The sequence below is a fragment of the Sarcophilus harrisii genome, chromosome 5, assembly GCF_902635505.1.
Source record: "Sarcophilus harrisii chromosome 5, mSarHar1.11, whole genome shotgun sequence".
NCBI lineage: Eukaryota > Metazoa > Chordata > Mammalia > Dasyuromorphia > Dasyuridae > Sarcophilus > Sarcophilus harrisii.
In genome coordinates, this window is record NC_045430.1 from 9,208,297 (window position 1) to 9,222,580 (window position 14,284).

Consider the following 14,284-nt stretch of genomic DNA (forward strand, 5'->3'; position numbering starts at 1 on the left):
AGAAACTGAAACGCAGAGGAAACTCGGGGACTTCCCTGGTCACCAAGTGCCTGAGGCACGGCTCCAGGACCCCAAGGCCTCGCTCCTCCCCATAAAGCAGCCCGGCCGCCTTGGAGCCAAGGAGTTGACTGGAGCCCAATTTCTTGGGAGAGCATCCAAGCTCCCACACGGCAGCCCCTCTGTCTATGGGAATGATGTCCGCCCTATCCAATGCGCTGCCGCCCTGGAGATGCTGCCAGGGGAGGCCCTGCCCTCGGGGCTGCCATTTCCAGCAGCCTTTCCTACCCGGTTACACTGGGAACCCCCTAAGGGCAGAAAGACCCAGTTTTTCTCATCCTCACATCTCTAGTGCCTTGTACTTGATACAAACTGGGAAATACAGAAGTGGACTTTTGTCCACAGTGGGCACGGGAAGCTAATAGCGACTGGCAGCCCTGAGGTGCCGCCTGACAGCAGGGGCTGAAGGAAGGAACTTCTCGGCCCTCCAGGGGAATCATTCCAGGATCTTCCCGAGGTCCAAAGGGCCAAGATTGGGGGGAAGACCCCCCAATGGCCCAACTTGAGAAGGGTGACCTCCAGAGGCTTCATGCACCTCATGATACATCCTGATTTGGGGCAGTCAGCCCTCCATACTTAGGCAGCTCTGGACAAGTGCAAGGCTCGAGGATGGACACTAGGCAAGGCTGGTTTTGGAGCCCCACCAAGTCACTGACAAATGCCCAGAGGCAGCAGTTGGGGAAGCTAGTGAAACTATAAAAAAAAAAAAAAAAAATCCCATCATTATCTGGGGCCATGAAGGCCCCCAAACAGCCCAAAGGAAGCAGGGACTCTGCCCCCTCCTGAATCACTTACTGCTATTTGATGTCATAAATCCCCCACCCTGATCGCCTTCCCATGGGCGATGGGGCAGTGGGCTCACTGCAAAAATCTATTCAGCATCGGCTTTTCGGTGACAGATCTGGAACCCCAAAGGGCCCTGGCATATTTTCGGCATCCCAGAGGTCCCCGAGAAGGATGCCCAAAGAGCACAGGCTCTATGGAGGTCAAGGAAGGGAGGAGAGGCCCCAAGCTGTCCCGCTCGCCTCCTGTCCGGAGCCCCCCGCCCTCACCTGCTGTGCTTGTTGGACAGGGCCTGGTCGCCCGTCTGGTTAATGCCCGTCAGGGTCACGCCATCTGAGGCCTTCTTCTTTTCTCGCCTACTCAGCGTTCGGTTCAGATCCGCAGACCATTCCTGGGGGGAAGGAGAAGCCTTCAGGAACAAGAGATGCTGGACGCCTGCCCACTGCTTGCCCTCCTCACCATAGAGAGCGGTCATTTCAGGGCTTACCAAGAGCGCTAGCTCTGCCCACCAGCCCCACCAGGATGGCCAGGCCAGACAAGCAGCGCCCACTCCACAGAGAAGGAGAACGAGGTTCCCGACTCTGGGGATAGCAGCACACACGCACCCTGGACACCTCTGACGTCCTTCTAACACACAAGTCTGACTGGTGGCCAGTTTGGGCCATGTGCCTGGGAGCCAGCAGCGCAGAGGGCACACGCTCCGCAGACCAGCCTCCTGGGCAGAAAGGCAGGGCCACCTGGGAACATGCAATCCCACAGGACTCGGGGGCCCTGCAGAGGAGGGTCCCCAAGAACGACCGCTCTCTCCCTCCTACTCTTTGGCCTTGGTGCGACTGTCAAGAACCACTTATGAGGCAGTGAGGAGGCCAGCCCGCCTTGGCACCTCCAAGTCCCCTGTTCCCCATGGGCAGCGCCTTAAACACTCCATGAAGGCTCACTGACCCCCAGCCCTGCGAGGTGGTTTCTACCAGGATGAGAAGACATGTGTGCCCCTCCTTTTGGCTCAGCCATCTGCCCACTTTTTCCCCGAGGCCCCCAGGCTTACAAAGCATATAGCTGCTAGCAGGAGGAGCCCCTAAAAGAGGGAGGGAACGTTCCCTTTTTGTCCTCTTCAAGCAGATAGAAGCCTCAGTCTAAATGCCAGGAAGGAGACGCTGCCAGCCAAAAGGCTGCTGGGAATGTCCAGGGGACCCCACGGGGCTGGGCGCCCAAAGCTGAGCCGACAGACTTGGGCAGTGACCATACCAACTACAAGTCCAGCCCTTTCATAGATCCTGCAATCGAGTCTTTATGAAGCACCTACTCTGTGCCAGGTCCCTTGCCAGGAGCCAAGCATGCCGGGCAAGTCTATGGTCCCCACCCTGCGGAAGCTTCCGTGCAGATGGATACACACCACATGCCAGGGGGCCTTCTAAGTGGACCAATCCCATGCTCCAATTCTCCCAGCATCATCACTAAGAGGGAGATGGAGGGACCCCACTGGGGATTCTTCTCCAAGGACTCAAGAGTCTCATTAACAAACATGCACGAACACTGATGGCGGAAAAAGGACATCTCTGCTCTTCTCTCCCTGCAATTCGGCATTTTCTCCTGTTTTTTAGAAACGCTATTTGGGGGAGAGGTCCTAGGGGTCCCCGACTGAAAGGTCTTTCAGAAGCTCTGATCTCAGCCCCGTGACTGCTCAGGTCCCTGCAGGCTGAAGGCGGGGACGGGGGCTGGGCTTGGGGGGCTGCCCAGGAGGGCTGGACCCAATTCTGCCAGACCTCGGTCTCAACTTTGCCTCAGGGTAGGGCCAGGACTTAAAGTGAGACACGGCCTGTGAGAAAAATGGCACGATGGAGAGCAACCTCAAGGTGCCAACCAGGACAGGAAGTGAGCGGTTCAGTGAGGAGGCAGGATGCTGGGCTTCTGACCACTGAGCCACCAGTTCTCCCTGCTTTGTGGGAAGGTCTGGTCCCAGGCAGGGGAAGTTTACAAAGTTGGGAACTGGCAGGCTTGTGCCTCTGTGCCTCAGTTTATTCTTTACTGCACTAGAAACCAGGCGCTGTGTGTGTGTGTGTGTGTGAGTGTGTGTGTGTGTGTGTGTGTGTGTGTGTGTGTGTATGTGTGTGCAATATAAAGCCATGCAGGGGAAATGAAGGCAGCAACTAGAACTTTAGGTGTTTTGCACAAATTTTACTCTCCTCCCCCCAACCTCCATTTTTCTTTCAGTTCCCCCTGGAGGGGTTCTATTTGCTCAGAGATAGGTTTACTTCTCTTGCCCCAGAGAGGCAGAGTGAGAACCAAACTGCATGCTGGGATTTGGTGAACGAGAAGGGGCGCTGCTGCTGCTGCTGCTCACACAAGGTATGGGATGAACACGTAAACAGTAACATCAAAGTATAACTTACTTCGTCCTTATGGTTGGAAAGCATAAAAAGCAAGATCACTCCATTAGAAAAGGGGACACAGGTTCAAAGAGCAGCACAAGAGCATGGCGTCCAAGTAGCTGGCCCCCTCTCTCCCCACACCCCCCTCGGGGTGGGGGGGAGGAGGTCCTTCAGGCCCGGCTCCTACGTCAGCCAACCTCCCCGAGACACCCAGTGACACTAGCTAATGGCCCGTGTCTCAAGGAGTCCCAGGGGTTGGTGCTTCCCAGGAGAATCCCACTGCCCTGCGTTGGTGGCCTTCCACAGGCGGCATCCCAACCCAGGCTCCTCTGCCCCCAAGTTAATGGGGAGAAGAAGCTGCTAAAACAGAGTAGGTCGGGCCTGACTGCCTACTTTCCCTCTCTTCCTCTGCAAGTTTCCGTGGGGAGCACAAAGCCCTCGTGGCAGGAAGGGACAGGTATGGACATCAACTTCCTTTTCAAAGGAAAGTCCCCAAGTGGATCCCAACTCGGCAGCCTTCCCATCAGGCCGATGGTTCCCCCACCCACTGCCCTGGAGCAGCGTGGAGATGCAGCAGGTGGGGAGGAGGAGGAATGTCTGCTGCAGAGAGAGCGGGTCAATCTATGAACTCTCCGTACGTCCCCCGATCAGCCAGGCAGGAGACAGCCCACTCTGGCTGCTCCGGCCCAGCCTGCTTTGGGGGCTCCAAAGTCCGGAGTCTCGGGGTTAGTTTAGGGTATCTCCCCAAAGGGCAATTATTCTTGAAATAAAAACAACCAATCTGCTAAAGACAACACTCCTGGGCTTCATACTGAGAGTGATGTCGTCACTGGTAGCTGAGGAATTCTGGGTAATGGCTCAACTCTCGCTGCCCCTTCCAAAAATCCAGAACAAAGATGAAAGACAGAACCCTGAGGGCCCGCCGCCTACCTCAAACTGTGGCCAGTTCATGGACATCCCGGGGCCGTGGTTGGCGCGGAACCACCGCAGGTCCTCCACCGCGTCCGCCGCTTGGATGCTCTGCTCCAGCTCTCTGTAGATACTCTTGTAGCTGGGTCGGGGAGAGAACAGGCACAACTGTCACTCCTGGACCCAAATGGCACAAGGCCCCTCTCCAGGGCTGTGGCCGCCGTGGGGCCCTTTAAAGTCAGTCCCTGGGAGGACGGCTCCATAGGCCCCAGCAGACACCCACAGTTGTGCTGGGCCCGGTGCTCATGGCCTATCTAGCTGGACAGAAGGGAACAGAAGATATTCTAGGGGCTTCTTTCCAAGACCCTATGGAAGAGGTAGCAGAGTAGAAAGCCCATTTTACAGATAAAGAAACAGGCCCAGCAAGGAATTGGAAACTGAGGGGATGTCCATGAGTTTGTGAATGGCTGAATATTAATGGAATATGAATATTCTATAAGAAATGATCAGCAGGATGACTTCAGAGAAGCCTGGAGAGACTTCTATGGACTGATGCCGAGTGAAACGAAGAGAACGGCAACAAGATCATACAAAGATCAAGAGCTACCTGCACCCAGAGAGAGATCTGTGGAAACTATGGACCACAATATAGCATTTCACTCTTTTTGTTGCCATTCACTTGCATTTTCTTTTCTTTCTCATTTTTTCCCTTTTGATCTGATTTTCTTGTGCAGCAAAATAACCGTATAAATACGTAGAGAAGAATTATATGTGTTTATATTGGATTATCTGTCATCTAGGGGAGGGGGTGGGGAGAAGGGAGGGAAAATTTGGAACACAACATTTTGCAAGGACGAATGTTGAGAACTATCTCTGCATATATTTTGAAAATAAAAAACTATTATTGAAAAAAAAAAAGTCAAATAATAATAATAAAAAAAGAAGTGGTCCCAGAGGAGTGATGCCAGTCAGCACCAGGGAGCTCTCCAGTCATATGGCTCTATCACCCCAAATGGGACAGAAGGCTCAGGAAGACTCGGGAAGGCCTTAGAGAGACCCTAACTGGGAACAGAGCTCTGAAGGACAGAAAGCCCAAGGAGCCCCCGAAGAAGCCCTCCTCAGGGGACGCCTCATGACCTGCTAACTCCGCTGCACCTGGAGCCTATAGACCCGGACCCTGGGGACTGCTCCCCAAGAGAATCCTGTCCAGAGAGGATAGAGCTGGGCCCCGGCAGAGAAGGTGTCTCTCTTGCACCTCCCACCACCAAGGGCCCACGGAGCCTGGCACTGCCCGCCTGAGCTGCATTCCCTCCCCCACCGTCTGGGCAGTGAGCAGGTTCCTGGGAGAAGTCACGCTTTCCTTTGCCTCAGCCTCCAAGCCGGATACCCCGGGGCTGCTGCTTTAATGTTTTCATGGCTACAATATTCCACTCAAATTTGTTAAGAGCCCTACTGTGTGCCTGACCCTGTTCTAAGCGCTAAAGGAGACAAAATAAGCAAAGGCGCCTGTCCTCAAGGGGCTCCCGTTTTAATGGGGGAGACAACATGCTGGCCACTACATACATGTCAAGGCAGCAAGCACTTATTAAGCACCTACTGTGTGCCAAGTACTGTGCCAAGCACTGGGACACCAAGGAAGGCAAGGACACTCAAGGATCTAAAGATCAAATGATCTAATGGGGGAGACAATTGCCAGCCCCTACGTCTGTACTTTCTGTGGAAAGTACAAGCAGGATAAACTGAAGCGAGATCACAGAGAGGAGAGGCCAGAATCCAGGCAGAGGAGGAAAGGTGTCCCGCAGAAGGTGGGGGGCCCTGGCTGAGCCTGGCACACCCACAATTTATCTGCACTGATCTCTCTGTTCCTGGCGTCCTTCATGACCTCAGTCACACAATCAGCCCACTGGGCTTTCTGTGAGTTAGCAGAAGGATTCCATGGTGGCCACTAAGCTGCTGACTGGGAGAGAGGAGAAACCTGGGAGAAAGTGGGGGTCAAAGCCCAGAGGGCAAGAGTCTGGCACACAGTGGGAGCTTAATAAGTGCTTGCTGAGTATACACGCAGAGTTCTTCGATGTGCAGTCACAACAGGGTAAATCCCACGTTAGTGGCCTTGGCCAGGGAAGGCTCTGGGCCTCCCCCATTACCTGGGAATGTTAGACAGGTCGAGATGCTTCTGAACCTCCAGCAACACCTCCCGGAAGAAACGCAGGCGTTTTTCTTCAAACTGCTGACACTGTTCAAACACTTGCTCCATGTTCTCCATGTACTGGGGGGTCCCTTGGTCCAGCTCCTTCAGGGATTTCTCATATTTCTCCTTGGTCTAAAAAAAAAAAAAAAGACCCCATTCACAACGTGAGGGAGCACTCACCGCTCTCCCAGCAGCCTCTTGGGGTGCCCCTAAGTGTGGCCCCAAACGCACCTATCCCAGAAGGTTTGGGGTCACCATTCCAGCGTGAGAGAGAAGTGGGGGGAGCCTGCACTGCTCGCTGTCCCCCTCTCTGTTTGCTGCCAGCCAACAGGATGACAAACACAGAAAATGGAAAAGTTTACCGTCAGGTAGAGAAATAAGTGACAGACAGAAGTGTGTTTTTGTGCTATGTACAAAATAGCCACAATGGAGCTGGTTGGGTTTTTGGGGGGTGGGGGGAGAGTGAGGCTACTTTTAGAGAGAGGGAGTCACAAAAAGTTTGGAGCAGAAGTAGAATTTTGAAGGCCACGAGGGCTACTGAGAGGCAGAGGAGGAGAGAGGGCACGCCGGGGTGGAGCACAGCCTGGGCAAAGGCCCAGAGGGGAGAAAAAGTTTGGAGCAGAAGTAGAATTTTGAAGGCCACAAGGGCTACTGAGAGGCAGAGGAGGAGAGAGGGCACGCCGGAGTGGAGCACAGCCTGGGCAAAGGCCCAGAGGGGAGACAGAAGTGTGAAGACTACCTACAGCACCATCTTGACTCAAATAAGAGACCACATGAGGTGGATGAGCAGATCATAGGTTTGGAAAAGGCAGCAGTTCTGAAAGGCTTTAAAGGCCAGAGGTTGTAGGTTTGATTCTGGAGGCAACAGGGAGCCCCAGACTGTGAGGAGGAGGAGAGGTGCCTGATCAGCTCTGGGCTTTCTGACTACTACCTGTGTATCACTTGGGAACGTGGGCCCGCCTCCCCTCTGCCCTCCTCTTCCCGTCTTTGCGGCTGCAGAGTTTATTCTCATGAGTTCCCTTCTCCTGTTCTGACTTCTCTTGTAGCATTTGAGGCCTTATGATCCCTTCTTGGAACGCCGCCGGCACAGCTCCTTCTCTCCTTGGACCTGTCCCAGGCTGGGGTGGTCTTCCTCACCTCATCCCTGGAGACTGCGGTCGCCTCCGGGGGCGCTGCCTGCCTCAGTCTCTCCCTCTGATCTGCCCTCCCTTTGGCCACATTGGACCAGCTCCCCCTCCTCAGTAAACTGCGTCCTGCTGTGGCCCCCAGCTTCCTGGTGCCCAAAAAGGAAGACCTCTCTTCTTCAGTAAAATAAAGGGCGTCCCATGATTCTTCAACTCTGAAGTCCTGATTAAACACCGTGGAGTGCTAGGAGCCTCCCATCCTTCCAGAACAAAGGCCAGGCCAGGCAGTCCCTGCCTTTGGGCCTTCTGCTTCCTGGCACTTTTCCCAAGAGGACACAAGGTGAAATGACGTGGCCAGGATCACACCAGGAGCCCCAATAGCATTCAGGTCTCCTGGACCCCAGGGCTGGCGCTCTATCCGCAGCAGAGATGATGGCCCCCCACCCCCGGCCTATTTACACAACCTGCTGGCACCGAGTGATGGGCAGACGCCACCACAGGCGACCACCCTGTCCTAGTCTGTGCCACCAGGGGAGGTTGGAGGCCGTCTCAGGCAGCCCACTGCAGGGCCTCAGCCACAGGGCTTCCCCTCCCCAGGTCTCAGTGTCCCCCAACTCTTCGAGTTCTTGATTTCTGAGCCCACGGTGCCCTGACAGCGAGACAGTCGGCAGCCAAGGGCAACTCTGCTCTTAACTCTTGTGGGGGATGACGCGGGGCCAATCTGGGCCCTCACCTCATGGGCCATGCTGAATGAGGAAGCGGAAATAGCATCGGAGCAAGGAAAAGATGGCAAGAAGAGCGGGATTAGTCAAATGCCCCTGCAAGTGGAAGCTCAAGGAGCTTGAGCTCCCCTGAGGCCCCTGAGGGTCAGTTTTCAGCATAACAGAGGAAAACCCTAAACACCGTTTACAAAACTACCACACCACGTGTCTCCCCTCCCTTCTCCCATCCATCACCTCTTTCTAGCCTGAACTGCTAATCTCTATTAAGTGTCTATCTCTCCCGTCTCTGTGACTAATTTCTCCCTTAACCTTACCTCCCTCGACTTCCCCTTCTCCCTTTCCCTTCCATTTTCACATTTGAGTAGGTACATGTGCATGTATATATGTGTACACGCATGGGTTCCCCTCAGATGCTTCCCTTGCCCCTTTTCTCCTTTGCAAAGACATCTTAGAGGAAATGGGGTGAGATGGAGCATGGTACGGGGGGTGGAGGGGCCCCCTGAAGGAAGCCAAAGAAGCTTAAAAAAAAAAAAAAAGAGGATGGAGAGCAGACTTTAGACAGGGGAGAGGCCCAGGGGAGAGAGGCCCAGGGGAGAGAGGCCCAGGGGAGAGAGGCCCAAGGGAGAGAGGCCCAAGGGCACCCCTTCCCTGATCCCTCTCCAGCTGCTCGGGCCTGACTTTGCACAGGTGTAATTGTTGCCCATGTTGGGTTCCCTGACAGAATGGAAGCTCCTTGGGGGCAGAGACTGGCTCACCTTTGTCTTTCCATCCCTAGTGCCCAACAAGAGAGGTGGTCACAAAGAAAGAGCTTGTGAATGCTGGCTGGTGTGTGTGTGTGTGTGTGTGTGCGCGCGCGCACGCGGGTATGCTCCTGAAAGACTTAGAAGACACACAGAAGGAAAGGATGCTGAGAAGGGAGGGTGCTGGAGGAGGACACGTTCACAGCTTTTTGGGTCCTTTGTCTGGGAAGACAGCGCGGGGGCTGACAAGAACCAAGCAAACACCAAGCACCTTAAGAGGCCCTGCTGCCCGAGGGGCCACATGAGGCACAGGGGACTGTACCTTCAGCACGTCTTGCTTGCATTTTTCCACTTTGTCCTGGAGTTTCTTGAGCTGCTCTGGGTTGAGGGCAGGATCTGCTTTGCTGTTGTTTTCCCGGGACATGGCCAGCTTCTCCTCCTTACAGGCAGCATGGTACGCTTTCTTGGACGCCTCTACCTGGAAGAAACATTTCTCAGGATTATATTTCCAGGCCTTAGGAGTGCCCACCGAGACCACCCAAGACCAGAAATAGCTTTGTTGCAGGAGAAAGCAAGAATCTGCCAACTGCGCACATGGCGACCCCCCCAACAAAAGGACCTTCTTCCACAGGAAGATGTGAGTGAGGGAATAAGTGGGAGAGAAAGATACCCAATGCTGGAGCCAGAGGAAAAGACTGGACAGTCAGACATCCCTAAGGATGCAAAGGGGAAAGGGGGCAAAAGGGGCAAGGGGAGTCCGTGAGGGAGTTTGGAGAGGAGAGAGGCCTGAAAGCACACAAGGAAAGCCAGCTCTCAGCACAAGCGGCGCCATTTTAGCTGCCGGGGCCCATGGCCTATTCCACAGCAACTGAGCTGTCCCAGGACGTTAATGAGTGTAGTAGAGAGGAAGATCAGTCCATGGTAAGGAAGACGGCACAATACTTAGCCGGGTACCTCCTTGAGCTTCTTGGCCCAGGGCTTTTGGGCCTTCCTGAATCCGTCCTCCGCCTCTCGGGTCTCCTTGAATCCTCCCATCATCTGCTTATGAAACGCCTCCTTCTGCCAATTTTTGATCTTCTCAAAATCCTCATTCATCAGGGAGCCCTTCACTTCGAGATGCAGCTCGCTCACCTTCTCTGCTTCCGACATCACGGCGTTCCAGGCCTTTTCGACAGTCCCATACTGTGGACCTAGATAGAACAGAAGGGGACATTTGGGACTGGGTGGCAGGCCCTGGGCTGCTGCAAATGTCTGATGTGGACGTTTCCATTTTCATGACAAATCTACCCCCTGCCCCCATCCCTAACACTGCTGAATATTCAATCCCCACTTTGGAAATCTAGGGGAGGACTTTGTGTTTCGTCTTCTCAAATGTTAATTTTGTTAAGATGGATTTTAAATGAAGCCGAGGTTGTTTTGAGGAGAAGGGTTACGAAGGGGCGTGACCGGAGATGCCCAAGGAATCGAACATAGATCCCCTCCACATTCGCCCCGTTCCACACTCACCCTTTTCCACGAGCTGCTTCCATCGCTTAGCCCACTCGGTGAGCTGCTGTGCGTAAGCCTTCTCAATGCGCGCCCGCTCGTGGATACAATTCATGAGGTCATTGCAGAGTCGGTGGCCATCGTCAATCCTCTTGACTGTTCGCTTGTAGTTTCCGATCTAGAAACCAAGGCAGGATTCATATGTCAATGGAGTGTCACGGGGCGGAGGCTCTTGGTGGCCCCAAGAGCAGAGATACAGACTGCAGGGCACAGACTATAAGACAACCCCTCTTCCATGACCATGAGTGGGATGGGAAGTCCGCTGTGCGGGCCAAGCTGCCCGGCAGTTTCCGTTTTATTTTTCCAAAGACAGTTTTCAACATTCACTCTTGAAAAACCCCATGTTCCTAATTTTTCTCCCTTCTTCCCCTCTACCTCCCTCCCCTAGACAACCATTCGATATAGGTTAAACATGTGCAGTTCTTCTATGTGTATTTTTACAATTATCATACTGAATAAGAAAATTTAGATCAAAAAAGGAAAAAAATGAAAAAACAACAACAAAAAAAGTGAAAATACTATGCTTTGCTCCCCACAGTTCTCTGTATCACAAGACCATCGGAACTGGCCTGAATCACCTCGCTGTTGAAAAGAGCCACGTCCATCAGAATCGATCACTGTATAATCCCGTTGTTATTGCGTACAATGATCTCCTGGTTCTGCTCCCTTCACTCAGCATCAGTTCACATAAGTCTCTCCAGGCTTTTCTGAAACAGCCTGCTCATCATTTCTCACAGGGCAATAACATCCCCTTCCATTCACGTACCACGACTTTTTCCAGACATTCTCCATTCAGTTTCCAGTTCCCCTACCACAAAAATGCCCGGCAGCTTCAACTCGGACAGGGCACCAGGCCTCTCCAGGAGGTGTAGATGGCACTTTTGCCACCCCCAGGAAGGTAAAATCACCTTTCTCAAGAAGGGGCTTTGTGGCCATTTTGAAAGACTCCCAATTGCTACATGAAGGTGGGTTATGTGGAGCTGATCGCCATGCTCCAGACGTCAAGTGGGAAGGACCCTCTTCCTCATCTGATCTCAAAGCACAAAGCGGGCACACCCCTAGGGATGTGGAGTCAGACACTCCAAATTCGAATTCCTGCAGACTGTTTCCCCTTAATTTCCTCATCTATAAAATGAACCAGATGATCTAGAAGGTTTTCTAGTTCTAAATGCTAAAATCTCCTCAAAGTCAAGAACAACACGCTATCCCAGGCCTGATTATTACCCCAACAAATCTGGGCAAAGCCGATGAAATCCAGGAAAACCGGAGGTGCAGCGCCTACCATCCCAGCAGGCAGCTCTGGCGCCTCCTGGCCCTCTCGGAGCCTATCTCCTTGTCCTTATGAGGTAAATTATACCTTAAAATGGGTATTTTTATATTTGCACTTAAAAAATTTCAAGTTTTGAGTAAATATAAGGTCGTCTGATTTTATTATTTAGACAGGAGAAGAGAGGGAGACCAAGTGCTTCCAGTAAAGTGAAGAAAGGAAGAGGGCTCTTCTAAGGGGGAGGCCCCACTGAGCCAAGCCTTGATGTCAGCAAATACCAAGGGACCAGGGGGTGGGTAAGAACTGGGTCTCCTAGAGGAGTGATCTCAGACCTTGTCCCTCCACCCCCCACCCCAAAGCAAGGGGATGGGCTCTGGGGAAAAGGCCAAGGACTGGACACTGGAGAGTTCCTTGGCTTCAGGAGCACCAACAGCCTGTCCAGGGTCATACCACCCCTGGGCCGAGGCAGCGCTCCAACTAAGATGTTCTTGGCTCTGCCCGTTGTGCTGAGTGCCTCTGCAGACTGAAGCGCAGTGAGACCACGACACAGCCAGGACCTGCCCTCAGAGAGCTTCATTCATCAGATAAATAAATGGAACATGGCTATAACATGTGAGCAGATATGGACCCCCCAGGGAGTCAGAGGGAAGAAGGAAAGAGCCCCTCCCTCCTGAGCTGAAGTGCAGGGACCCCAAGAGTTGGAGGGGGCAGACCCAGCTGTGCACAGGGGCAGAGCTTGTGGGAAGGGAGGGAGAGTCTGCAGAGGGAAGCTGCAGGGAGCCAGAGAAGGGTACAGGGCAAGCTTGAGCATCAGGAAGATTATTTCTACAACTGGGTGGAAAAGCAACTGTGGAAAGCAGCCCATAGAAGCCAGAGAAGCAGTCAGGACCCCAGAGGAAACAAGGAGTCCAGCTTGGCCAGAGCATGACCTGAAGGGAAACAGGCCTGGAAGCGAATGCTGTGGCCAGTCTGGGGGGAGGGGGCCTGAAGGGCCTGTGCATTTCTACCCATCAGTACTAGGGAACTCCCAGAAGTCTGTGAGCAGGGGGCAGCCTATGGCCCGGGCAGCTCTGGGAAAGATGAGCAGAGAGGAGAGTGTGGATCTGGAGGGGGTGGGAAAGATCTGACCCAGAACGAGGCCCGCAGGCGTGGTGGGTATAGGATGGGAGTGTGGAGGAGGGAGATGCTGGACCTTGGTGCTAAACTGCATCAGCCTTGGTGACCGCAGGGGCAGCTCCTCCAGACAGCCCCAGTCTGGCGCATCCTGCCCTGCCTCATCCTAGCTGTCCCAACTCTGGACGGTGGCGGCTTTCCTTAGGTGTCCTTCCCGAGCCGAATCAGGCTCCACACCTGACCAAACAAGAGAGCAGAGTGTAGGTGATGAGGATTCGGGGATGGGGGGAGGGCAGCCTCCCCTGACCACGAGGAGCCTTCTTACCAAGGTGGCAGAGGTCCAAAGGCCTCATTCACCACTCCCCGTGGATCCCAAGGGTCAGCCATTATCTGGCCTTTCCTTGCCCAGCTCCAGGGAGGGAGAGTCAAGTTCAGGACATTGCCGCCCCCCGGTGAATCCTGCAAGGGGCTCGGGGCTGCGGGACCCAGAGAGAAATGCTGCTGGCACCGTGTCTGAGGTCTGTGGAGTCGCATTCAAATCTTGGCACAGTCATTTCCCTTTCCCTCCTTGGGACTTGACCTGATCCTCCATAGTGATGAAAACCTGCTCCCTGTGACACAGAAGCTCTCCCAAGGAAGGCCGCGGCCCAGGAACATGAACTGGTGTTTGTCTAGCTTGGGGTTTGGGGTGGGTAATTCAGAGAGGTTTCTGGAAGGAAGTGGGTGAGGGCTGTCCGGAACCAAACATCCAACAGGCTGCATGGGCCCTCCCCGGGCTTAACTGAGCTCCCCCCCAGAGTAAAAAAAGCACAGAGATCTCTCTGTTCATCTGTGTGAGCAAGCCCACAGTTCAGAATCGGATCGCTCTTTGTACCATGGGGGACACCCTCTGGCCACCGGGATCTGGCAGAGCAGGAAGCCAAGAAGAGGCTGCCGAAGGCACGTTCCCTGGTGTGGGCACAACTAACCATAACTGAAGAAACCATGACCGCTTCCCAGAAAGTCCCAGAGGAGCAGAGAACAAAACGAGCCCAAATTTCCGTTTGGTATAAGGACATACCAATAACCAAGCCACAAAAACCCTCAGGATTTCTCTGCAAGGCAGAGACAAGATGCAGGAGGAAATAACAGGAAGAGAAAGAAATGTCACTGGAACTGAAACAAAACACATTCAACCTAAAAAAGTAAAAGGGAACTCAATCCCAAATCTGACAAGTTTGATAACGGAGCATCTTATTCACAGTTCACTCTCTCGGTATATAACTTTTGCAATTAAAAAAAAAAAAAAACATCTCCCCCATTTTTCAAAATATCTCCTTTTAATTTTAGATCTTAAAATAGCAGAGATGATCTGAGAAACACTACCGGCTTTCCTCTAGGATTTAGCTGGAATACCTCATCTTCTGACAGGCCGCAGGGATGGCCCCTTCCCCTTCAAAGACAAAATTTACTTGGGTAACTATGGTA

General features: G+C 53.4%; 1 protein-coding gene across 6 annotated transcripts in view; it reads right to left on the reverse strand.

Annotated features, from left to right (window-relative positions):
- Window positions 1–14,284, reverse strand: part of PACSIN2 (protein kinase C and casein kinase substrate in neurons 2) — a 144,094-nt gene that overhangs the window by 4,305 nt on the left and 125,505 nt on the right. For 4 of the 6 annotated variants that reach the window (XM_031938023.1, XM_031938019.1, XM_031938021.1 and 1 more), the window contains 7 exons: window positions 10,399–10,555; window positions 9,847–10,082; window positions 9,215–9,370; window positions 6,263–6,438; window positions 4,140–4,260; window positions 3,231–3,236; window positions 1,110–1,231 (listed from right to left, as the gene is read on the reverse strand). In XM_031938023.1, the coding sequence (XP_031793883.1) occupies window positions 1,110–1,231; window positions 3,231–3,236; window positions 4,140–4,260; window positions 6,263–6,438; window positions 9,215–9,370; window positions 9,847–10,082; window positions 10,399–10,555 (974 nt within the window). The remainder of the gene's footprint in view (window positions 1–1,109; window positions 1,232–3,230; window positions 3,237–4,139; window positions 4,261–6,262; window positions 6,439–9,214; window positions 9,371–9,846; window positions 10,083–10,398; window positions 10,556–14,284) is intronic. The other 2 variants (XM_031938024.1, XM_031938022.1) reach the window with 1 other exon arrangement.